We start from the raw sequence: 26,412 nt of genomic DNA on the forward strand, positions 1-26,412 counted from the left end.
ACATTGTCTTTGGATATACAATATTTTCTTTTATTTTTTAGGGAGTTTGTATATTCTTCTGTTGCCTGTGCCATTGAAATCATATCCAAGAAATCACTGCCAATTTCAATGTTGTGAGGTTTTATGACCCAGATTTTCTCCTAAAAGTTTATAGTCTTAAGATTTATATTTAGGTCTTTTATCTAGTTTGAGTTAATACTTGTATGTGGGATTAGGTAAGGGTCCAATTTTATTCTTTTCCATGTAATTATTATTTTTCAACAATATTTAGTTAAAAGATTATTATTTCCACCACCAAATCTTCGTGGAAACCTTGTCAAAAATAACTTGACAATATAGGGAAGAAGTTAGCTCTAGGCTTGTATTTAACTCCAATGGTCTATATATCTGCCTTTAGAACAGTACTACACTGTTTCAATTATTGTAGCTTTATATGGTTTGAAATCAGAAAATATACATCTTCTAGCTTTGTTTTTGCTTCGAGATTGTTTTGGGTATCTAGAGTCCATATTCCATATCAGGATAGATTTTTTTCTGAAAAATAAATATATGATAGTTTCACCTAAAAAAAAGAAAAAAATATTCTCTGGTAAGAAAGAAAGCAAAAAGAAATATTGAAATGTTATCTTTAAGTCATCAAAAGCTTGGTATCAAACAAATGAAACTGTTATGTGAGATTATCATTTTTAATTTTGGATAAATTGCTATAATACTAGATGTCAACCACTAAGCCAAGCATGGGAGGGAGGGATGGGGAGAGAATGGGGTGGGGATCGGGTGGGGGCTGACTGGGCGATGTGTGCATGTATGTCTACAAAAGTTTGTATCCCACTATGATGTATGAATACAGTGCACCAATAAAATAAAATTAAAAAAAATATGATTAAGGATGCAACTCAATTCAATGAATGAATAAGATTAGTATTAAAAAGTGTTGAAATGGGCTATCCTTTGAAAACCAAGTAAAATTAGATCCCTACACTATGTAGATTAAAGGTCTCATTGCAAAAAAAAAAACCTCCTATCTACATTTAAGGAATGAGAAACATTAAAACATAATATGAGCTGGACATGGTAGTGCACACTTGGAATCCCAGTACTTGGGAGGCTGAGACAGGAGGATCACAGGTTAAACTTCACAAGGCTCTCTGCAACTTAGTGAGACTATGTTTCGAGACAAAAAATAAAATAACATGGAAAAAATATTTATATATGTTAGGCTTGGAAAGACCTAAACAAGTTGAAATACACGGGCCATTTAACATAAAATGGTCTAACAAGTTTTATTAAATTAACTAATTTGACTCCCCAAATGAAAAATTGACAAAAGATGAAGAAAAACCAATGTAAAATATTCCTAATGCTCAAGATGTTTATAGCAATTATAAAAATGAACAAAAAAGCCAGGCGTGGTGGCGCACGCTTGTAATCCCCACACTTGGGAGGCGGAGACAGGAGGATCGCGCAGGTTCGAAGCCAGCCGCGCTGGCGTAAGAGACCCTGTTTCCAAATAAAAATATAAAATAGGTCTGGGAGTGTAACCCGGAGGTAGAAGGGTTTCCAGGAATCCCAGTACCACCAAAAATAAAGAAAGAAAAAAATGAACAAAGAATGTGTGTAATAATGTAATATGTGAAAGAATGATGATCAATATATCTGTGATCAATATATCTACGAAAATAAAAAGTAAAAACTGGAACGGCTACACACAAAATTTTACCCAGAAAATTAACAAAACTTTAAAAGTTTGACAGTACTGGGGCTGGAAAGAATATGAAAAAAAAATCTACAACTCTGATACACCACTTTCTTGGTGTGAGATCGTTCAAGACTTAAAGCCAGTTTCTCAAATGTATTAAAATGTACTGCATACACATCTGACCCAGCCACCCTACTAGGACCAAGTTAGATGCAAGAATGTTGACATTTATTAATAAAGTTATTTAGGAATATTAGGTACAGTGTTTTTCATAAAAGGAAAAGTGGCCAGGTGCGGTGGCACATACCTATGATCTCAGTACTTGGGAGGCTGAGACAGAAGAATCACAGGTTCAAGGACAGCCTCAACAAGTAGTGAGACTCATCACCTAGTGAAACCCTGTTTGAAAATAAAAATAAAATATGGCTGGGAATGTAGCTTGGCAGTAGAATGCCCCTGGGTTCAATTCCCAGTACACAAAAAAATTTTAATAAAAAATCAAAAGTATAAAAACCCTAAATATCTGTCAATATTGGTTGATTAAGGAACTATAGTACCTTCTATATAAAGACCTATGCAATTTATTAAAATAACATGTCAAATGCCTATGTATTGGTTTGCAAAGATGTCTCTGATTTGTTGGCAAGTGAAAACTACAAAGTAAAAAACATGTCCAGCCTGAGGCCAGATTTTTTTTAAATGCAATAGGTCTGAGAATTTACATTAGATACCTGTACACTTATGAAATAATTCCAGAAAAGTGGGAAAGATGCAAAAAAAATGCTAAGCACATTTTCCTGTAGGGGGTGGCACAGGGTTAGCACAGAGAGACATGTCATTTCACAGTATTTTTCCAACAGTGGTATTAAAAAATGTAACCTGGAAATTATATAAAAGCATGGCAACTATTTACATAGATCAACAAGTACAGATTTATAAATCTGCTAGCTCACAATGAAAGAATTGGTACAAAACAGCTTATGAAACCAGAAAGAAGTCCTGATTGCCATGACTGTACCTGAGAAATCTCGGTTGAGTAAAATCTTTTTAATGACCAAAACCAAGGCATTCTCTACGTGCTAATGGAGCGGCAACGTACCTTGGTCAACGGCTTTCCCTGATGGCAGTTGATTCCACCAATGAAGACCATGTTGGGCATCACAGGTCTGGGATAGTCCAACACAAAGTCCGTTCGTAACAACCAAATGGATATGTGGCTGAAAAGATCCTCTGCTGTGGTTGGTGCTTGGAAAATGTCAGAAGCAATTTCTAAGGCTTTTTTGAAAAAATGAGGGCAAAATAAACGCTCTTCCAAGCGGGAAATGTGGTTCCTTACTTTCTCCTGGAAACTCATGTTATCTGAGAACCCCAGGAAACTTCTGGGAACATAAGAAAGTGGACTGGGGCACTGGGCGCCTTCTTCAAGATAATGGCAAAGTGCCCCCCTGGTGAAGACCACGGTTGGGAGGGAAAAGTACTTGGCCACAATGAGGCCACACACATCAAAGGGATCCAGGAACACGGCATCGAAGGAGCTCTCCTTTATGTAGCCCACTAGTTTCTTGTCACTAAAAATACTTTGACAGTGGGAAAAAGTAAGCTCAAAAAGGCCATAGGATGAACCCTTTGCTATGAAAAATAAACTCCGTTCTACAGTGTTCCACTGAGCTTCAGCGAAAGCCTTGAACTCACGGTCCAAATCTTCCAGAGTGTAAGGAACTGAGTACATCTTTACGGTGAGATTCAAAGACTGTCCCAGTTGCCAACTCACCTCTGGCATGACTGCGACCACCTCGTGCCCTCTCTGGATGAGTTTCTCCACAACTGACCTCATAGTAAACCAGTGGCTGCCATCCATGGGCACCACCAGCAGCTTGCCTGCCTGGGCAAAGCCAGACGCCAGCAGCAGACACACACACAGAGGGAGCGGGGCCGACAAAGGTGCAGGAGCCATGGGACCGCTGCAGCTCAGAGCCGTCCAGCTGCTCGGATTCTAAGCTCATGCAATACAGCAGGCAGAAGTGCAGGCACTAAAATCTGTGCCAGGAGAGGGCGTGTATTTGCACATTCTTCTAAAATAATTATACTCACTGTCAATCATTGACTCATTAAGAAGAGTAACAAATGAGCAGCATTCATTGAAATGTCTAGTGGTAGGTTTTCTAGGAGGGGAGCAGCTCGTGATTTCTGCCTTGGGGAGAATCATACCCCATTGTAACAGGAGTTTAGAAGCAGAGTTCTTAGGCAAGGTGTTTGAATCATTAGAATTAAGAAAGATAAAAGGAAAGTAAATTTGCATCCCTATTAAAATACCAGTGTCAAAACTAGAAAAATCAGTACTAAAATTCATATGGAAAAACAAGAGACCCAAAATAGCAAAAGCAATTATCAGCGATAAGAAACATGCAGGAGGCACCCGGTGCCTGACTTCAAATTATACTACAGAGAAACAGTAATAAAAACAGCATAGTGTTGGCACAAAAACAGATACTTAGACCGATGGAACAGAATAGAAGGTACAAAAACAAATCCACATATTTATAGCTAACTGATTTTTGACAAATGTGCCAAAAACATACACTGGAAAAAAAGAGCATTTTCAACCTATGGTGCTGAGAAAACTGATTATCCATTTGTAGAAAAATGGAATTAAACCCAACCTCTTACCCTGCATAAGGATCAACTCAAGATGGATCAAAGACCAAAAAGACTAAAATGACAAGAGAAGGGTGTAGGCGCAATGCTTTACTATGTAGGCACTGATAGAAACTTCCTCAATAAGACCCTCCAAAGTTAAGGAAATTAAAACAAGAATTAATAAATGGGACAGCTTTAAATTAAAAAGTTTCTATTCAGCAAAGGAAATCATCATGAGTTTAAACAGAAGACCTACAGAAAGGGAGAAGATTCTTGCCAGTTATTTATCCAATAGAGAAGTAATATCTAGAATATATAAAGAACCTAAATGACAACACTAAAGAAACAAATAGTCTAGTCAAGATGGAGCAATTGAACTAAAAAGACACTTCACAAATAGGAAATACAAATAGCCAATAAATATGTGAAACAAAGTTCAAGGTCATTAGCAATCAGAGAGATGCAAATCAAAACGACACTGATATTCCATCTAACCAATTAAAATAGCAATCATCAAGAATACAACAACAATCAATGCTGGTAAGGATGTGGGGAAATAGGAACTCTTCTATGCTTTTGGTGGGATTGCAAATTAGAGGAGCTGCTATGGAGATCAGTTTGAAGATTCCTCAGAAAACTGGGAATAGATCCACCATATGACTCACTTATTCCACTCCTGGATATCTTTACAAAGAATTTAAGTCACAATATTGTAATGAAACATGCATATAAATGTTTGTAGCAGCACAAATCACAATAGTCAAATCATGGAAACAACCTAATCATTCATCAACAGATGAATGGGTTGTAAAATTATGGGATATATAGAAACAGTGGAATTCTACTCAGACCTAAAGAAGAAGAAAATTATATCATTTGTAAGACCATAAAAAGAAGATTCTACAGCCAACTTAAAGAACACAAAAAGGTTCTTTCCAGAAGCCTATTACAAGACATTTGCTTCATCACTAATTACCTTGGTGACTGGAATGCTTTCAGATGATTCTATTTGAATAATAAAAATTGTGATAGGCTGGGCATGGTGGCGCACGCTTGTAATCCCCGCGCTTGGGAGGCAGAGACAGGAGGATTGCACAGGTTCGAAGCCAGCCGCGCTGGCTTAAGAGACCCTGTTTCCAAATAAAAATATAAAAAGTAGGTCTGGGAGTGTAGCCCAGAGGTAGAAGGGCTTCCAGGAACCCCAGTACCACCAAAAAAAAAAAAATTGTGATAGTATAATCTGCAAGATGGAGGTATAGAAAGTTGCAAATGTCATTCCCTCTCGAAAAATCCTTAAACCTCTCAGTTTAGAACATCATTTTGTAAACTCCAGATCTTAACAAGAAGCCCAAGACTTCTGCATAATTCATACAACATAATAAAGTTCAAGTGACAAGGCTAAGAAAAATGTTCTCATTTCAACTGTGCTACCCCACTGCCTACTCCAAATCGGCATAATACTGACTATGGTGGGATTTCCCTCGTCTCAGGGTATCTAAAAGGTGGGGAAAGAATCAGAGGCCTTCATCTAGCTACCCTAGCATTTCAAGAAGCTTCCTAGGGAATCCATATCAGTACTTCTCCCAGAGAGCATTCTGGAATGACATGACGAGTGTGGGATTGGGTAAAAACAAAAAAGGATGCAGAGGCCACGGGGAGCAGTATGTAAATCCTGGTAGTACCTTAGTATTGCAGCCAGCTGTGGCACCTGAGCACAGTTATCTGCCAACTCCACGGATCACACACAGAGCTGAGAGAGTTGCTTTCAGAAGCATGAAGGGAGCCAGACATGGTGGTACATGCCTGTCATCCCAGGACTTGGGAGGCTGAGACAGGAGGATCACAGGTTCAAGAACAGCCTTAGATACAGAGTGAGACTCTCAGAAACCTAGTGAGACCCTGTTTTAAAACACAAAATAGGCCGGGCATGGTGGCACACACTTGTAATCCCCACGCTTGGGAGGCAGAGACAGGAGGACAGCACGATATTATTTGGAGACCCTGTTTCCAAATAAAAGTATAAAATAGGTCTGGGAGTGTAGCCCAGAGGTAGAAGAGCTTCCAGGAACCCCCGTACCACCCAAAAAAAAAACCCCACAAAATGAAAAGGGGTGAAAGTATAGCTTGAAGGCAGAATGCCCCTGGGTTCAATCCCCAGTATGAAAAAATAGAAAGAAAGATGAAAGAAAGAAAGAGAAAGAAAGAAAGAAAGAAAGAAAGAAAGAAAGAAAGAAAGAAAGAAGAAAGAAAGAGAAATAAAGGAAGGAGGGAAGGAAGGAAGAAGAAGAAGGAAAGAAAAGAAAAGAAAAGAAAAGAAAAGAAAAGAAAAGAAAAGAAAAGAAAAGAAAAGAGAGGCATTAATGGAGGCTCGACCCAGCTCGAGTCCTTGCACTATTTGCCCCATTCCAGGCTTAGCGCTCTCCTTCCTTAATCCATTTCATAAGAACTCAATAGTACTTGAACTAAGAAGTCAAGTAGCAGCTTCATTTGGAAAGAGAGAGAGAGAGAGAGAGAGAGAGAGAGAGAGAGAGAGAGAGAGAGAGAGAGAGAGGAGAGAGAGAGAGAGAGAGAAAGGCCCACTCACCATCCTGGTCCATTCAGAAAGATTCTCATCTCTGTGGGGAAGGCAAGAAGAAGTTGTGCTTTGCAAAAAAAAATACACCCACTGACCCCACCCAGGCACAGAGACTCCCACCTCTCTGGACCCCTGCACAGAGAAGAAACTAGTCTGGCTTGATCTGAGAAATTAAACAGTAGCTACAGTGAGCCTAAAGTATGCCAATGACTCCATCCGAGCAGGGGGACTTTCTCCCCCACAGATTTCACAAAAGCAAAGAGACTAAACCTGCTTGATCTAGGAAGTCAAGCAATAGCTTCACTTTCAATAGCTTCACTTAACTTAAAATCTTGCCTGATGACCCCACCCAGAGATTTAAACTCCCATCCCTGGACATCTCAGAGAAGAAGGGGCTAGAGCCAGGCGTGGTGGCACACACTTGTAATCCCAGCATTTGGGAGGCTGAGACAGGAGGATCACAGTTCACAGGCAGCCTCGGCTACTTAGTGAGACCCTGTTTCAAAATAAAGAATAAAACATAGGGCTGGAGGTGTAGCTTGGAGGTAGAATGTCCTTGGCTTCCATCCCCAGTACCACAAAAAGAAGAAGAAGGGGGGGGCTAGATCTTCTTGGCTTGGAAAATCAAACAGCCACTCAGTTCCACCACTCAGCTGCACCCTGGAAGGAAGTCAATTATGAATGGGCATATGTAAGAAGCACCACCTCGGCACAGTCTGTCCCAAGTAGTACAGTGCCAAACCTTGGAATCTTGCCTAAAACCCTGCCCAACATCAGATCCCAAATATGGGAATTGTCTGGCCAAAGACAACAACTTATGACTGAAATGACCAGAAGCTACTGGAGTATCCAGTCACAGGACTGCCACTGGTTTTACTGGACAGTGAAATCCATCCAGTGACCCCATATAATAGCAGAACAAAGGGGGCGGCCCAGCCAACTATAGCACTCAACATCAGATATGGCTGCCTGGGATTGTCACTACCTAGTCCTTCCAGAACTACTGTATAGAATAGATAGTAAAGGTCTACCCCTGCCAAATACCTATAAAGGTCAGAGGAAAGAACCTGTGAACACAACAATATGGAGACACACTTATTATAACATGAAGGAATCAAAACATTTCCAAAATAAATTGATAAAGCTCCAGTAACACACCCATAAGAAAGAGATCTATGCAATGGTTGACAAAGTAGAATAATACTCATCTATACATCCATTAATGAGACTAAAAGAATATGTAATGAACTAAAAGAATGTTCAATGAAAAATTAATAAATTTTTGGAAACAATACACAAAACAGCAAGAAATTGAACAAAGAAGCAGAAATTATAAAAGAGAATAAAATAGAAATCTGACAATTAAATAGAAAGCTTCAATAGGATCAATTTATCAGGAGAATTTAACAATTGTAATATACACGCACCCAACATTCAATACCTGTATGTGTAAAACAAACATTAAAAGATCTGAAAGGGCAGCAGCGCCATACTGCCGGCAGCACCGGCGAATTCATGGGACGGCCACAGCAAGCCGAGCGGAGCCGCTGCGGAACAGCCAGGCGGGATTTCTCGGCGCAGAGGGCATCTAAAGCTCCCAGTGGCTGAGCTCAGCACACGCTGCAGAGATTCAGAGTGGAAATCAAAACCAAGAAAAAAAAAATGCCAGCCCCACAGCCGAGGGCGTAGCAGCGGCGCCATATTGCCACCGGCAGCAGCAGCACCGAATTCACCGAATTCAGTACAGCTACATCTGAGTACTCAAGAACAGTGAGTCAAATTGCGGGCCACAGAGGAGAAACACCAGTACTGTACTCCCTGGGACTTGACCCAGTGGGAGAGGGGTGGTGGCAGTGATATCACACCATAGGAGAACGTGCAACCTGGCACCCTCCACAGTCTAAAGCAGCCTCTATCGACTCTCTGGGTCGGAGACTCTGTGATACAACCCAGTAAAGGAGTAGTGGGGTCCAAGATACTACTGACTCGAGATCCAGAGCACCTTAAGTGAAGTCATAGTGACCCAAGGGAAGAACCCAGAGCACAAACTTCCAAAATCATGGGAAAGAGGAATAATACTGGAGCAATGAATGCTCACAACCCCACAACATCAGAACCTGATAAAACAGAAAATCAGAGATTTCTAGAAGATCAAATCAGGAAAATAACTGTAGAAATAATAGAGGTGCTTCGAAAAGAACTCAGAGAGAGCCAAAAAGAGATAAAGGATGCAATTAATGAAGTAAAGGCCTCAATTCAAAGCACAAACAACCGATTAGAACACATGGAGAACAGAATCTCGCTCTTAGAAGATGATCATTCCAAAAATGAACGCATAGTTTCTAATCTAGAAAAATATCCGACAGCAGGAATCTGATATTGAAGAAATATGGGCCCATTTTAAGAGAGCTAACCTAAGAATAATTGGAATAGAGGAGGGAAAAGAAAGTGAAACCAAAGGGATCAACAATCTCTTCAAGGAAGTAATAGCAGAAAATTTTCCAGACATAGAGCAAGAGGTCGATACGCAGGTCCAGGAAACTTATAGAACTCCCTTTAGACAGGATTGGAGAACAGGATCCCCACGCCACATAATTGTCAAAATGACCAATGTGGAAGCCAAGCAGAGAATCTTAAAGGCAACAAAAGCAAAGGGCCAAGTGACATTCAGAGGCAAACCAATTAGAATCACTCCAGACTTCCCAAACCAAGTTATGAGAGCCAGAAGGGCTTGGAGTAACATATTCCAAATTTTGAAAGAAAACAACTTCCAGCCAAAAATTTCCTATCCAGCAAAACTTTCTATCAAATTAGATGGAGAAATAAGAAGCTTCCATGACAAACAGAAACTGAAGGAATTTATGTCTTCAAAACCAGCGCTAGAGAAAATACTCAAAGAGATTAACTACAAAGAAGAAATAGGTAACACTCACCAGAACCAGAGAAACAAGAGTTTCCATCCAACAGACAACTAAGATTGGTTATCTGTGGAGATTCATTACTTATGTTAGTCTTTTACCTATCTCTAAAGGGTATTGTTTGCCTTTATTGTTGTTAATTTTTAGGATTTCTAGTTGGAATATTAATATACCTTCAGATATAGCATTTGGAAATATTTTATCCAATTCTATTAGTAACTGTTAACTCTGTTTACATTGTCTTTGGATATACAATATGTTTTTTTATTTTTTAGGGAGTTTGTATACTCTTCTGTTGCCTGTGCCATTGAAATCATAACCAAGAAATCACTGCCAATTTAAATGTTGTGAGGTTTTATGACCCAGATTTTCTCCTAAAAGTTTATAGTCTTAAGATTTATATTTAGGTCTTTTATATATTTTGAGTTAATATTTGTATATGGGATAAGGTAAGGGTCCAATTTTATTCTTTTCCATGTAATTATTATTTTTCAACAATATTTAGTTAAAAGATTATTATTTCCACCGCCAAATGTTCGTGGAAACCTTGTCAAAAATAACTTGACAATATAGGGAAGAATTTAGCTCTAGGCTTTTATTTAACTCCAATGGTTTATATATCTGCCTTTAGAATAGTACTACACTGTTTCAATTATTGTAGCTTTATATGGTTTGAAATCAGAAAATATATATCTTCTAGCCTTGTTCTTTTTCAAGATCGTTGTGGGTACCTAGAGCCCATATTACATATTAGGATAGATTTTTTTTCCTGAAAAATAAATATATAAATATATGATAGTTTCACCTAAAAAATAGAAAAAATAGATTCTCTGGTAAGAAAGAAAGCAAAAAGAAATATTGAAATGTTATCTTTAAGTCATCAAAAGCTTGGTATCAGACAAATGAAACTGTTATGTGAGATTATCATTTTTAGTTTTTGATAAATTGCTATAATACTAGATGTCAATCACTAAGCCAAGCATTGGAGGGAGGGATAGGGAGAGAATGGGGTGGGGAAATGGTGGGGGCTGACTGGGCAATGTTTGCATGTATGTCTACAAAAATATGTATCCCACTATGATGTATGAATACAGTGCACCAATTAAAAAAATGAAAAAAAAATAAAAAAATAAAGTACTTGTTAGAAAAAAAAAAGATCTGAAAGTAGAGATATATTGCAATACAATATAATAGTAGGTGACTTCAATACTAGAAGATGATCACTTCAAAAAGGAATGCATAGTACATAACTTTGAAAAAACAATTAGCAGGAATTGGACATTGAAGAAATACGGGCCCATTTTAAAAGAGCTAACCTAAGAATAATTGGCAGAGAGGAGAGAAAAGAAGGTGAAACTAAAGGGATCAACAATCTTTTCAAAGAAGTAATACCAGAAAATCTTCAAAACATAGAGCAAGAGGTTGGTACACAGGTATAGGAAACTTATAGAAGCCCTTTAGACAAGATCAGAGAAAAGGTTCCACATGCCACATAATAGTCAAACTGACCAATGTAGAAGCCAAGGAGAGAGTCTTAAAGGCAACAAAGACAAAAGACCAAGTGACATTCAGAAGGGAACCAATTAGAATCACTCCAGACTTCCCAAATCAAGTCATGAAAGCCAGAAAGACCTGGAGTGGCATATTCCAAACTCTGAAAGAAAACAACTTGCAGCCAAAAATTTCCTACCCAGAAAAACTATCACTTGAAAAACAGGAACAATCTAACCCCAAAGCCAGTAGAAGACAGTAAATTATTAAAATCAAAGCAGAAATAAACAAAGTAGAGAAAAAATATAGAAAATCAACAAAACCAAAGGCTGGTTTCTCGAAAAAATTAACTAGATAAACCATTATCTAACATAACCAAAAAAGAGAATCAACCCAACCTACGAAGATAAGAGATAAAAAAGAAGAGATTGCCATTGACAGTGTAGAAATCCAGAGGATTAACAGAAACTACTTTGAAAAACTATACTCCAACAAAATGAAAACTCTGGAAGAAATTGACAACTTTCTACATAAATACAATCTGCCTAAACTGAGTCAAGAAGATATAGAAAATTTAAACCAACCAATAGCAATGTTCCAATTGAAGAGACTGAAATAGCAATAAACAATTTATCATCAAAGAAAAGCCCAGAATCGGATGGTTTCCCAAATAAATTTTATAAAACCTTTATAGAAGAGCTAATCCTGATACTCCTCAATCTATTTCATGAAATAGAAAAAAAGAGACTCTCCCAAGTACATTCTATGAAGCTAGTATCACATTCATAACAAAACCAAATAAAGACAACTCAAGGAAGGAAAACTACAGGCCTATATATTTGATGAACTTGGATGCAAAACTGCTAAACAAAATACTAGCAACACACATTCAAAACCACATAAAGAAAACCATACACCATGACCAAGTAGGGTTTATCAAGGGATGCAAGGCTGGTTCAACATACAAAAATCAATCCATGTAATTCATCATATAAACAGAACCAAAAACAAAAATCACACGATCATTTCTATAGATGCTGAAAAATCCATTTGATAAAATCCAACCTCCATTTATGCTAAAAGCACTGCAGAGAATCAGAATAGAAGGAACATACCTCAACATCATAAAGACAAGAATTAGATACTTCAGAAGGAAGAAATTCAAATGGCCATTAAGTGCATTAAAAATGCTCAACATCACTGGCAATCAGAGAGATGCAAATCAAAACTACCCTGAGATTTCACCTAACTCCAACTAGAATGGCAATGATTCAAAACACAAACAACAACAGATGCTGGCGAGGATGTGGAGAAGTGGGAACTCTAAGACATTGTTGGTGGGATTGCAAATGAGTGCAACCACTCTGGAAATCAGTATGGAAGATCCTCAGAAGAATGGGAACGAACTTACCATATGATAAATCAATACCACTTCTGAGTATCTACCCAAAAGAAAGGAAATCAAACTACCAACCTAATGCATGTGTATCTATGTTCATAGCTGCACAATTCACCATAGCCAAACTATGGAACCAGCCAATATAGATTACAAAACTGTGGGATATGTACACAATGAAATTTTATTCAGCCATAAATAAAACACAATTACATCACTTACAGGGAAATAGATGGAACTGGAGGACATTATGCTAAGTGAGATCAGTCACAAAAAATAAGAAATCAGATGCTCTCTCTAATATGTGAAAGCTAGGGAGAAATGGGTAACAGGAGGAACTCTAGATGAAGAAGGAGATCCTATAGAGGAGAAAATAAGGTGACCTGAGGGGATGGGAGAGGGGAAAAGGGAAATTCTCTAATGCTAATGAAGTACTTTAACAAACATATCAAAGTCAATCACCAAGCCAAGCATGAGAGGAGGGAGGGGAAGGGAATGGGGTGGGAATGGGGTAAGGGCTAATTGGGTGATGTGTGCATGTGTGTCTCCACATTTGTATTCATCTTATTAAGATGTATGACTACAATGCACCAATAAAAAATTTAAAAGTAAAAATAAAAAATTAATAACAAATATAAATATGCAATTCACAAAAGAGGAAACATAAATGGTCAATATAGCTATTTCAAAAGACATAAAAACAGATGAAGCTACAGCCAATTTTTTTTTGCCCAAAGAATTAACAAAACTTTAAAGTTTTACATATGAAACTAGAAAGGGTATAGAAAAATTGATCATCCCATATACAGTTGATTTCAGTGTGAGGTTGTTCAAGATATGAAACAGTTTCTCAAAATTATTAAAATGTAAACTGTGCGTACCAATGAACCTAGAAGCCCTACTCCTAGGATGCTAGTCTATTAACATAAGAACAAGAACACACAAATATCTGAATGCAAAGAAAAGTAGAAAAGGTTTTAATATCTATTACTATTGGTTGATTGAAAAAGTAAGGCATAACCAACATAAAAGATTTTAATGCCAATATCAAAGGAATATGTCACATCTATAAGTATCAGCTGGTGAACAGGGCTATAATCTATTGACAAGTGAAAAATCCAAAGTAAAGAATACTATGTCCAGCTTATTATTAGCTTTTATTTTAGAAATATGGGTGTAAAAATTTGCAGAAAATTGAAAAAGAAGTAGACAAAATTACTGAGAGCCCTTTTCTATATGAGGAAACATAATTGGAATAAAGCAGTGTTTGCCAATGCTGTCATAAAAACATTAATGATATAAATTTTTTAAATATGAATATAAAAGCCTGAAATTAGATATAATTATATTAATTGTGTATGTGTGTATGTCAATAAGAGCAGCATTAGAATGTTTGCAATCCCACAATCAAATAAATTGGAGCAAAATCATTCATTTAACCAGGGAAAATACTCCAAATGTGACAAAAATAGCAAAACATGGTTAAGTAAGAATCTCTTTTAATACGCAAAGCCAGGTTGTTCTGGATGCCCTAAGAGAGAGGTGACGTACCTTTGACAGTGCCTTTCTCTGATGGCAGTTGATTCCACCAATGAAGACCATGTTGGGCATCACAGGCCTGGGATACTCAAACACAAAGTCAGTTTTTAACAACCAAATGGATGTGTGGCTGAAGAGTTCCTCCATTGTGGTTGGTGCTTGGAGAATTTCAGAGACAATTTCTAAGGGTATGTTTAAAAAGTATGGGCAAAATAAACGCTCATCCAACAGGGCTATATGGTTCTGTACTCTCTCCATGAAAGTCATGGCATCTGAGAACCCAGTGAGTAATCTGGGAACATAAGAAAGTGGACTAGGGCACTGGGCACCTTCTTCAAGATGATTGCAAATTATTATCCTGGTGAAGACCACGGATGGGAGGGAAAAGTACTTGGCCACAATGAGGCCACACGCATCAAAGGGATCCAGGAACACCGCGTCAAAAGAGCTCTCCTTTATGTAGTTCACTAATTTCTCATCCTTAAATAAATTCTTACAATGTGAAAGCATGAGATCAAAAAAACGTTTGCTTGAGCCCATTAATGCAGAAAATATACTCTGTTCTGGAGTTTTCAACTGAGTGTTCACAGCAAACTTGAACTCGCGGTCCAAATCCTCCAGGGTGTAAGAAGCTGAGTAAGTCTTCACTGTAAAATTCGAGGACTGTCCCAGTTGCCAACTCACCTCTGGCATGACTACAACCACCTCGTGCCCTCTCTGGATGAGTTTCTCCACCACCGACCTCATGGTAAACCAGTGGCTGCCATCCATGGGCACCACCAGCAGCTTGCCTGCCTGGGCAAAGCCACACGCCAGCAGCAGACACATACACAGAGGGAGGGGAGCCGTGGGATTATTGCAGCCCAGAGCCGTCCAGCTGCTCAGATTTCAGACTTGTGATACAGCAGGCAGAATAAGCGAAGACACTAAAAGTGACATGCATTAATAACTTTATAGCAACACAGTATATCTGCTGCCAATGATTAACTAGGGAAAATAATGATTAATGGGTAGCACTGGCTGGCATATCCTGCATATCCAGATTATCTTTCGATTTTTACCTTGGAGGCGCTACAATGTGAATTTAGACACCAAATTAAGCAATTGGTTTGAACTTGGGAACTCTAAAAGATTACAAAGTAAATCTGAACAAAGATTTTATTTTTTATTTTTCCAAGAGTAAAATCTGGACTTTAGCTTCAGATTGCCTGAGGCTCTTTGTTCAGCATAAAATTCTCAACCCAGTTTTGAAGTAAATATTGAAAGATCCTTTTTCCTGACCTATCTATCAGTGAATTTTTTATCATGAGGAAATCTGTGTGGATATGCACTGCAGCTGTCTTTTTACTTTAAGCATATTTGAGGGAGAAAGGAGTACTGGAGATTAAGCCCCGAGGAAATTTACCTCTGAGCTACACTTTCAGCTCTTTTTTTATTTTTGCTTTTGAAACAAGGTCTCTCTAGGTTGCTGAAAGTCTCGATACAGTTCTGAGGCTGGTCTTGAACCTCTGATTCTCCCCTCTCAGCCTTCCAAGTACTGGAGTTAAGAGTGTGCACCACTATGCTTGGCTTACTTTCAGTAGATTTTATGCTATATTTCCAAATCTTCTGAAGCCTCTGAAATGCTGAAGAGGGGTTGAGAATGCATTTGCATGAACAATTCCAGGCACTTGAGCCTATGTTTTCATCATCTATTTAAAATATGTTTATTTTTATTTCTTCAGTGTGGTAGATAGACACATACTTAATGTTTGCCTGAGAATTCTGCAAAATGCCTTTCTCTTCCCTATATGCTTTGATGTCCTGACAAGAGATTTATTCTCTGCTGTGGGCTCGTCCCATCACTCAAGGGCCCTCCTTGTGGGAGACATACTTGTCTCCCGCAGTCTACTGAGCACTCCTTGAGGTCAGGTGTTATGACTTCATGTTTTCAGCCTCCCCCCAGACTCCCCATGCCACATTCTGCACAGGGGAAGTACACAAGGGATGTCTATTGCATTGGACTCAATTACAACAGGAAGGTTTCTAGATGCTTCCATGAGTGAACCCAGTGGTAGTTGTCAGGTAGCACCCTGTGGAGCATTTAGAGAGGGATTCTACAGGCGGCCCCAGGGCATAATCCTTTTTAGGAGACGAGATGATTCCTCTAGGGCCATAAATGTTGCTAGAAATTGGCTTCATCGCCATTTTCTTGATGACCACGCATTTTCAGATCATTGTCTTTGAAAGACAAAAATGAGGAGAGTGGTGGTAACCACAAGAAACAATCTGAAGTCCAGGGACCCCTCATCTAACAGAAAGCCCAATTAGCAACCATCCACAGACTAGGATATCTTTCTGAAACACCACCACTGGGTATAAGCCTGAGCCAACTGCATTCTCCACAGAACTGAATGAACTTTGATTTGGAAAGGCAAGAAGGAGGTATCACTGAGACTATGCAACCTTTCCCCCTTTTATGAATTCAGAAACACAGGAGGCAGCTCCCCCTGGGCCCATGCTGAAAGAAAGCTGGAATCTGTCATCCAGCTATCCCAGCATTCCGAGATGCTTCCAGGTGCCCACTCTGAGCTCACCTCATAGGGGTCATTGGTAGAAATGACACAGCTAGACCACACAGGCTCTGGTAGAACAGAGAGAAGAGGCCATGATCAGAGCGCCCAGCATGCGGGCCTGGGGGACCCTCAGCATTGCTGCCAGCTCTGGTGCCTGAATGAAGGTATCTGCCAACCTCAAGGACCAGATGAGCTGGTAGACATTTGAAGCATAGGGAGAAATTCAACCTAGCTTTTGTCTTTGTTATTTTTATTTTTCCTATCCAGGCCCAATGCCCACAATGGCGATCTCACCTAAGCAGGGATACTCACATTTCCCCTGGTGTCAAAAAATCAGTGGATTGTAATGGCTCCACACAGGAAGTCAAGAACTAGCCCTGCTTGGGCAAAAGTCGAGGCCATAGACCGTATCCTGGTAATGAGAACCTCTGTGACCAAAATACCTGACAAGAACAACTTAGATGAGAAATGGCTTATTTGGTTCAGATTATCAGAGGTTCTGTCCATGGTCAACTGGCTCCAAGGCAGAAACATCATAGCATCAGTGTGTGGCAAAGAAAAGCTGTTCAGCTCATGGCAGTGGGAAATAGAGAAGGCGCCAGGACACATCCCCAGCAACCTGCCTCCTCCAGCTATACCCTACCTTCCTATAGTTACCACCCAATAAACCCATTCAAAAATTAATCATCAAACGTATTTGTTCACTTATGAAATCAGAGCCCTCATAACTCAATTATTTCACCTCTGAATTGTTGTGTTGATAACACATGAGCTTTTAGGGGACAGTCCATATCTAAGCCACAACAGGATATGAAGGAGAAAGTTTCCAATACTGTAATGGTAGAGGACTCAATACTCTTTTTTCAACCATGGACTGGCCGTCCCAACAGAAATTAATATGGGAACATTGGATTTAAACCATACTTTACACAAAAAAGTTCTAACAGATATACAGAACATTCCATCCAACGGCAATAGAAAATGCACTCCTCCCAGTGAAGGAGTGGCTAATGGAACATTATCCAGAATTTTAATAGGGCACAAAATCAGAAAATTGAAGGCTGAAATGATATTAAATATCTTATGTAATCACAATCATAAAACTAGGAATCAATTCTAGATGGAAAACTTAAATTCATGTGGCCCTAAATAACACTGGGTCCATAAAGAAGTTAAAAGGCAAACTAAAGAGTATTTAAAAACAAATGAAAACTTTTTTTCACCATTATGGCACTAGAAACAGAGGGAAGCCCCTCCCCCTCCCAAAGCTAAGCAAAAGCAAAGCCTTTGAAGCCAAGAAAGCAGTGTTGAAAGGCACCCATAGCCACAAAAAAAAAAAATCTGCACCTCATGCACCTTCTGGCGGCCCAAGATACTGCAGCTCTAGAGGCAGCCCCAATACCCTCATAAGGGCAGCCCCAAGAGAAACGAGCCTGCCCATTATGCCATCACCACATTCCCCTCAACCACTGAGTCAGCCATAAGGAAGATGCAAGACAACATACTTGTGTTTATTGTGGATGTCAACGCCAACAAGCACCAGACCAAACGGGCTGTGAACAAGCTCTATGTCACTGATGTGGCTGAGGCCAACACCCCAGTCAGGTGTTATGATCGTACCCTCCAGGAGAGAAGGCATACATTGCACTGGCCCCAGATTACAATGCTTTGGTTATTGCCAACAACTCTGAGATCATCTAGCCAGGCATGGTGGCCTATGCCTGTAATCCCAGTACTTGGGAGGCTGAGACAGCAGGATTGCAGGCTCGAAACCAGCCTCAGCAACTTAGTGAGACCCTCTGCAAATGCTCTACTTCCTAGCAATATTGCCAACACATGAACTTACTTCCTAGGCCAGCTTCACTTGAAAGGGAATTGTCCACCATTACACATCTAGCAAATCTCATTGCAAGAGTGATAAGATACAAAAGTCTCATTGACCTCAAACTCCTGACGACAGAGGCCAGCTCAGTGGCTCCAGGTGCAATGACCAGCTGTGCCCTTCATTGCTAAGGTCATAGGGGTTTCCTGTGAGGCCAAACTTCTCCTTGCTGCCACCTCAGTTACAGGAGAATCAATGTCCAGTGATCAAACACAGCAAAAATAAGAACAAGAAGCTGGCAGTGGACTCTGCCCTGGGTTTACCACATCCATGCTCAGCATACGTGACTGGGTATTGAGCATATTTAACCAAGCATTCTTGTCATGTTTTATTTCTGATTACACACTTGTCACACAAGCCCTTGGCTGGGACTGAAATAATGCTGCCCCAGATCTGCCATCTGGCTCACAGTGCAGGCGCAAGTTTCCTTGGCCACCTGAAGGTAGCAGGGCAGATGCTGTGCATAACATGGGCAGAAACCCTCACCACACCCATCACAGGGATCTTACATTATATGTTTTAGATATATTCCACTATCTAGAATTTCTATGACCTTTTATCAAATTATGGATCCATAATCATTGGTTGTTTTTCTGTTGTTCCTTTAACTGAGGTGGCTTAAGAAGGACTGCGGGGGGCTACTCTTCTAGGAGGTACAGGTGTATCCTTTTACCTTTAATCAGGGTGAGCTAACAGACAGCATGGTGAACATGTCTAGAGTCCCAGCAAGGGTTTCAAATCCCAAATCTTCTTCTAAATTAACCAGTGGGAATAGCCTCCTCCCAAGTGCCCTGCCTCACTACTCAGTCCTGCCCCCTACCAACTCAGCAAAGCCACTAGGAGAGGATACCTGCACATCCTGTTCCTGCAGATGCTAACCTGGTACCCTGGGACTGGGTTCCAGCGCATTCCCAGTAGGAATTTAGTCCTTCCATTCCACCTTAAGAAATGAATATGGAGGCTTCTAGGAAGATGGTGACCGAGAAAAGCAGCGTTTATGAGTCCTGCTAAAACTCAATCTCTATTGCCACAAAACCAGTGCTTTTCATAGCCAGAAAACACAAGCAACAGAGAAATAAAAAATGTAAACACAAAGGACAGAGAAAAAAAGACTAGAAGAACAACCAGAAACCAGAAAAGAAATCAAGCCCGCAATGCGGCGGCGGAGCCACGCCGGCACCATCTTCCCTCACAGCACCAGGCTCTAGAGAGGAAAGGTAAACAAGGAGCTGAACTGAGCAGCTGCAGATCATTCAGGTGTAATTCAGCAGTTCTTTCAGTGCAAAGAATGAAACTCCCAGTGGCCAAGCTCATCACGCTTTCCAGGGACTCAGAACGGAGCTCAAAACCAGAAAAGAAACACACCAGCCTCACGGCTGAGTGTGTGGCAGTGGCGCAGTATTGCCAGCAACTATAGCGAGTTTACTGTGCCCCGCGACAGCTTCTGATCTGCGCGCACAATAACCGTGAGTGAAATTGTGACACCTAAAGGAGAAATCCCTGTACTGCACTCCCAGGGACTTGCGCAGCTTTGATAAATCTCCCTGGGTCTGATATTTTGCAGTCCAACCCAGTGAAGGAGTAGTGGTGGCAGAGATACCACACCCTAGTCGCAGCTCCCTATGGGAAAACGCCCAGCCTGGCACCCCCACAGTCTCGCATAGCCTCAATTAACTCCCTGGGTCTGAGACTTTGTGATACAACCCAGTAAAGGAGTAGTGGCAGCTGAGATTACCACAGACTCGAGATCCAGAGTACCCTAAGTGAAGTCGTAGTGACCCAGGGAAGGCACAAAATTCTGAAATAATAGGAAAGAGGAATAACAATAGAGCAATGAATGCCCACAACCCCATATTATCAGAACCTGACAACAAAGAATTTCAGAGATCTCCAGAAGATCAAATCAGGAATATAACTGCAGAAATAATACAGGACCTTTGAAAAGAATTTAGAGAGAGTCTAAAAGAGATAAAGAATGCAATGATTGAGGTAAAGGCCTCAATTCAAACTATAAACAATCTATTAGACCACATGGAGAATAGAATCTCACTCCTAGAAGAGGATCACTCCAAAAACGAATGCATAATTTATAACTTAGAAAAAATACGACAGCAGGAATCTGACATTGAAGAAATATGGGCCCATTTTAAGAGAGGTAACCTAAGAATAATCAGAAGAGAGGAGGGAAAAGAAGGTGAAACCGAAGGGATCAATAATCTCTTCAAAGAAATAATAGCAGAAAATTTTCCAAACATAGAGCAAGAGGTCAATACACAGGTCCAGGAAACTTATAGAACTCCCTTTAGACAGGATCGGAGAAGAGGATCCCCATGCCACATAATTGTCAAAATGACCAATGTGGAAGCCAAGCAGAGAATCTTAAAGGCAACCTAAACAAAAGGCCAAGTGACATTCAGAGGCGAACCAATTAGAATCACTCCAGACTTCCCAAATCAAGTCATGAAAGCCAGAAGGGCTTGGAGTAACATACTCCAAACTCTGAAAGAAAACAACTTCCAGCCAAAAATTTCCTACCCAGCAAAACTATCTATCAAATTAGATGGGAAAATAAGAAGCTTCCATGACAAACAGAAATTGAAGGAATTTATGTCTTCAAAACCAGCACTAGAAAAAATACTCAAAGAGATTAACTACAAAGAAGAAATACGTAATACACACCAGAACCAGAGAAACAAGATTTTCCAGCCAACAGACGACTAAGATTGGCTATCTTTGGAGATTCATTATTTATTTTAGTCTTTTACCTATTTCTAAATTGTACTGTTTGCTTTTATTGCTGCTAATTTTTAGGATTTCTATTTGGAATATTAATATACCTTCTATTTGGAATATTAATATACCTTCAGATATAGAGTTTGGAAATATTTTATCCCATTCTATCAGTAACTTTTAACTCCATTTACATTGTCTTTGGATGTACAATTTTTTTATTTTTTAGGAAGTTTGTTTATTCTTTTGTTGCCTGTGCCTTTGGAATCATATCCAAGAAATCACTGCCAATTTCAGTGTTGTGAAGTTTTATGACCCAGGTTTTCTTCTAAAAGTTTATAGTCTTAAGATTTACATTTAGGTCTTTTATCTATTTTGAGTTAATATTTGTATGTGGTGTTAGGAAAGGGTCCAATTTTATTCTTTTTCATGTAATTATTATTTTTCAACAATATTTAGTGAAAAGGTTATTATTTTCTTCACCAAATGTTCTTGAAAATCTTGTCAAAAATAACTTGACCATATATGGAAGAATTTATTTCTAGGCTTTTTATTTTACTCCACTGGTTTATATATCTGCCTTTATAGCAGTACTACACTGTTTCAATTATTGTAGCTTTATAAGGTTTGAAATCAGAAAATGTACGTCTTCTAGATTTGTTCTTTTTTAAGATTGTTTTGGGTATTTAGAGTTCATATTTCATGTTAGGATAGACTTTTTCTGAAAAATAAATAATAAATTTATGATAGTTTCACCTTAAAAAAAAGGAAAAAATATCCCCTGGTAAGAAAGAAAGCAAAAAGAAATATTGAAGTGTTATCTCTAAGTCATCAAAAGCTTGAAATCAGACAAATGAATCTGTTATGTGAGATTATCATTGTTAATTTTGGATAAATTGCTATAATACTAGATGTCAACCACAAAGCCAAGCATGGGAAGGAGGGATGGGGAGGGAATGGGGTGGGGATTGGGTAGGGGCTAATTGGGTGATGTATGCATGTATGTCTACACAAGTTTTTTTTTATCCCATTATGATGTATGAATACAGTGCACTAATAAAAAAAATTTAAAAGAAAGAAATGAATATGGGTTGGATGATATTCCCTCCAGTTAAGCCCTAAGGTGCCACCGTGCTGATCATTGGGCTGACCAGTATGGCTCTGAGAACGAGACTCAAGAAGTCCTTTATCATTGTCCTTCCTCGAGAGGAACAGATTGAAATTTCCTTGGTAGTCGGTTTCTCTTCCTTCTTTGGACAGTTATAAAATATCAAAGTATCTCCATCCACCAGACACTGATCTAGATTATTTTCATATTTTTAAGTGCCTCAACTTAATCTTTCATAACGAGGAACAAGGAGAACCAAGAATGACACGCACAGACATCTATCTGGGGTAATTGCAAGGGAAAATATGGATTCAGCTCATTTCCCTCCTAGGAGACCAAGATGATTCTGGATGGCCATAGGGTGTGACCATAACCTCTAGGAAATAAGAATGGGTCACCCCTCTAAACCCTACCAATCCTAATATCCCAGTGTACTAGGAGGATCCTACTAGCCTCTCTCCTGACACTGAAAGGTCTTAAAGAGTAGGTTTAAATATTTAGAAAGAAATTGCTTAGAAGATAGGATATTGGCAAGGATTTCCATGCATCCTGTCCTATAAGTCTATTTGGAAGAAACTGCCAGACCCAGAGTTTGACAGGAGCAAGTGTTTTCTTCCTCTCCAAACACCTTTCAGAGGCCTAAATACTTTGGCAACCCCTTTACTCTAAATGTGCTCTCATTCATCTACGAAATGTTCTACTAGCACAGCCAGATGCTAGAGACATGGCAACATAAAGCCAACTGCAGTTCCAGCTTTCATGGAGTCAGAGTACTGGGAAGCATTATAGATACTCCACAGAGGCGGCAGGAGGGTCCCAAGCAAGAGTGGAATGTGGTGGTCTCTGAAGCTGGACACAGCAGTGTGGGTGGAGCCTAAGGAGGGACAGTGATAAGCTAGAGAAGTCAACAGGGCTAAAGGACCAGAGCTTCGTCAACTGCATCAAAATCCACACCAGGAGATCACAGGCTACAACTTGTCCCATCAGACCCATGCTCCATCATCCTGGTCCTGGTTCTGGCAGGACTTCTGGAAAGGACAAAGGTACCTGGTAATGTTTCTCCATTATCGGCTTAATCATACTGTCACCAGCAGAGACAGTGTGGTAGCAGGAGGTACCTAGATGTAGGGCACCTTGTAAGGTGATGCAATACTAAGCACAGAACACCGATCTGTGAAGCCTGCTTGCCCAGTGGCGAAGTTAGGATCAGTCAAAACTATATTGACACCCAGTGTACAGCAACATGTTAAACACCATGATAAGTGAACAATCAAGCTAGAATGAAGGCCATCACAGGACCCTATCTCAACCACTGGAAAAAGTCACTGTATTCTTTTAAAATGTTGATTTTTAGCCGGGCGTGGCGGTGCATGCTTGTAATCCTCGCACTTGGGAGGCTGAGACAGGAGGATTGCACAGGTTCGAAGCCAGCCTCAACTACTTAGTGAGGCTCTCAGCAACTTAGTGAGACCCTGTTTCCAAATAAAATATAAAATAGGTCAGGGAGTATAGCCCAGAGGTAGAAAGCCTCTGGGTTCCACCCCCAGTACCACCAAAAAATAAAAAATAAAAATAAATGAATAAAATGTTGACTTCTTTTTAAAAGGTTAGAAGCAGATTTGATTCAAGGGGGCCATGGTGACCTGTGAGAGACCACTGCAATGGATTGAGTCCAACGTTAGGGGAGATATTAAGCTCAAATTCTACAGCCCTTTTTAAAAAGGGAGAAACTGGTGGTAGGTTAAGAATGTTAGAAGAAATGAGGCAATGAGAAAAACAAACAAACATGTCTACATCCTGATTCAATCAAATGATCAATTGCAAGATATTTTTGTTGAGGTGTATGGGGGGGGGGGCAAAGAAAACATGGCCCAACCACAGGGAGCAGGCTTTATTTAGGAATATAACCTGGAAGGAGGCATCTGACAGGGAGAGAGGCCATGAGAGTCAGAAAGACTGTTCCCTTAAAGGCTAGGGGCTTTTTATGGGGCAAGGAAGGGGAGAGGTACAGGAGTAGTCCTGTACACAAATGGTAGGTGTGCTAGTGGCCAGGTCATCTCAGGGCAGGGCAACGGTCAGGGAGCATTTCTCTTTCTTTGTTCCTTTGTTTTTGGTTCTCCTCTGGCATGACCTCATGGCCAGAACTCACAGTCAGACATTACAGGGTCCACAATTTTTTCTTTCTCTCTTTACACTGGGGTAGGAGAAGCAACAGCAAAAGCCAAGCATGGTAGTGCATGACCCTAATGCCATTACCTGAGGACTGAGACAGGAGTATTGTGGAGTGAAGCCAGACTCAGCAATTTAGCAGACTTTGTTTCCAAACAAAAAATAAAATAGAGCTGGGATGTAGCTCAGAGATAGAGTGCCCCTGGATTTAATTCCTACCACACACAAAAAGGGGGGAGGGAAGAAATAGAGAGAAAGAAAAAGAGAAAGAGGGAAAGAAAGAAAAAAGAAAGGAAGGAAGGAAGGAAGAAAGGAAGGAAGGAAGGAAGGAAGGACTGATAAAACATTTCATCCTCTTCACCATTTCAAAGTGAGCAATTCAGAAACATTCAGGACAGTCACCATCATGTGCAGCCACGACCACGCTCTAGAAGAGAGAAACCGCTTTCCCATCAAGCGTTGGCTGCCCACCCTCCTGCTCCCCAGTCCCTCCATCCCTCTGCACTTGCCCGCTCTGGGCCGTTTATATAAGTGGAATCGCACCATGTGCAGCCTTTGCATTTGGCTCCCACACTTCAGATGTTCCCACGGCTCCTAGATTTGTAGCCTTGAAAACATGGCTCTCAGTCCTGTTTGTAGCTGAATACTATGCTTTTGTTTGGATATATTGTATTTTTATCTATTTATCCTTTGAGAAGTTTGTATATTGTTTTCCTTGTTATGAATACAGCTTCCCTGACCATGAACGTACATGTTTTCATTTCATCACCTTTTACTGTATATACTTAGAAGCGGAATTGTTGGTCATGTGGTAATGCCGTGTTTCACTATCAACAGACCATGAAACTGCCTTCTGCAGCAGTTTCACCATATTATAAACCCACCAGCGATGGAAGAGATTCTAACTCCCCCACCTCCTCCAACACTTATTGTTCTTGCATGTGCAGTGTGTGTGTGTGTGTGTGTTAGTGAGTTTAAATAGTACCTTGTGGTTTCTACTTGCAGTTCCCGTATTAACAACATCCCAAAGCAAATTTGTTTGTGCCTGTTGTCTAATCCGTATAACTTACATGGAGAAAGTCCTATTCAAGCCCTTTGCCCAGTTGTTTTATTTGGCTTTTGAGTTCCCGATTGTTTGAGATGCTACTACCTTAGCGGATATGTGGACTGCAAATCTTTTCTCCCATTCTGTGGGTCGCCCCTTTGGTGTAGCATTGGATTCACAGAAGTTTTTGTATGGTGAAGAGAAAACTTCCTGGTTTTGTAGTCACTGTTTCTTGCATTTTTAATGCTAAGAAATCGCTTCCAAGGTCATAAAGACTTAAAACAATGTTCTTTCTTAAGAATAGACTCCTGGCCTTTCTGTTAACACCGTGGATCCCAGTTAAGTTACTTTCTGTGGATGATGTCAACCTCATCCTCTTTCAGCTGCATACTCAGCATTCCCTGCAACATCAACTGAAAACACTATTCTTTCCTGGTCGGATGACCTGGCCACTCTTGTGAAAAAAATTTAATTAGCCAAATGTGTCTGAATTTACTAAAAATTGGTGATTTGTGCTAAGTATGAAAAGGATATGGTGGTTGGGTAAGAATTTTCCCCTTTTTTGATTATGAAAATTATTTAGGGACATCATAAATTTCCTTTAAAAAATTAATAGCCAAGCATATTTACAAGAAGAGGAGCTGGGCGTGGTGGCATATGCCTGTAAT

The 26,412-nt window shown here is 39.9% G+C and overlaps 1 protein-coding gene across 6 annotated transcripts in view; it reads right to left on the reverse strand.

The window, feature by feature from the left end:
* The window catches only part of UGT1A8 (UDP glucuronosyltransferase family 1 member A8), a gene marked incomplete at both ends in the record, with an annotated part of 180,478 nt that overhangs the window by 103,619 nt on the left and 50,447 nt on the right, over nt 1-26,412 (reverse strand). Inside the window, one exon of one of the 6 annotated variants that reach the window (XM_080689159.1) lies at nt 2,799-3,653. The exons of the other annotated variants lie outside the window; for them this stretch is intronic. Within the exon in view, the coding sequence (XP_080545285.1) occupies nt 2,799-3,653 (855 nt within the window). Of the gene's footprint in view, nt 1-2,798; nt 3,654-26,412 lie in introns of those variants that run through there. 6 annotated transcript variants of the gene reach the window in all.

Source organism: Muscardinus avellanarius, assembly GCF_963383645.1.
Source record: "Muscardinus avellanarius genome assembly, chromosome: 2".
NCBI lineage: Eukaryota > Metazoa > Chordata > Mammalia > Rodentia > Gliridae > Muscardinus > Muscardinus avellanarius.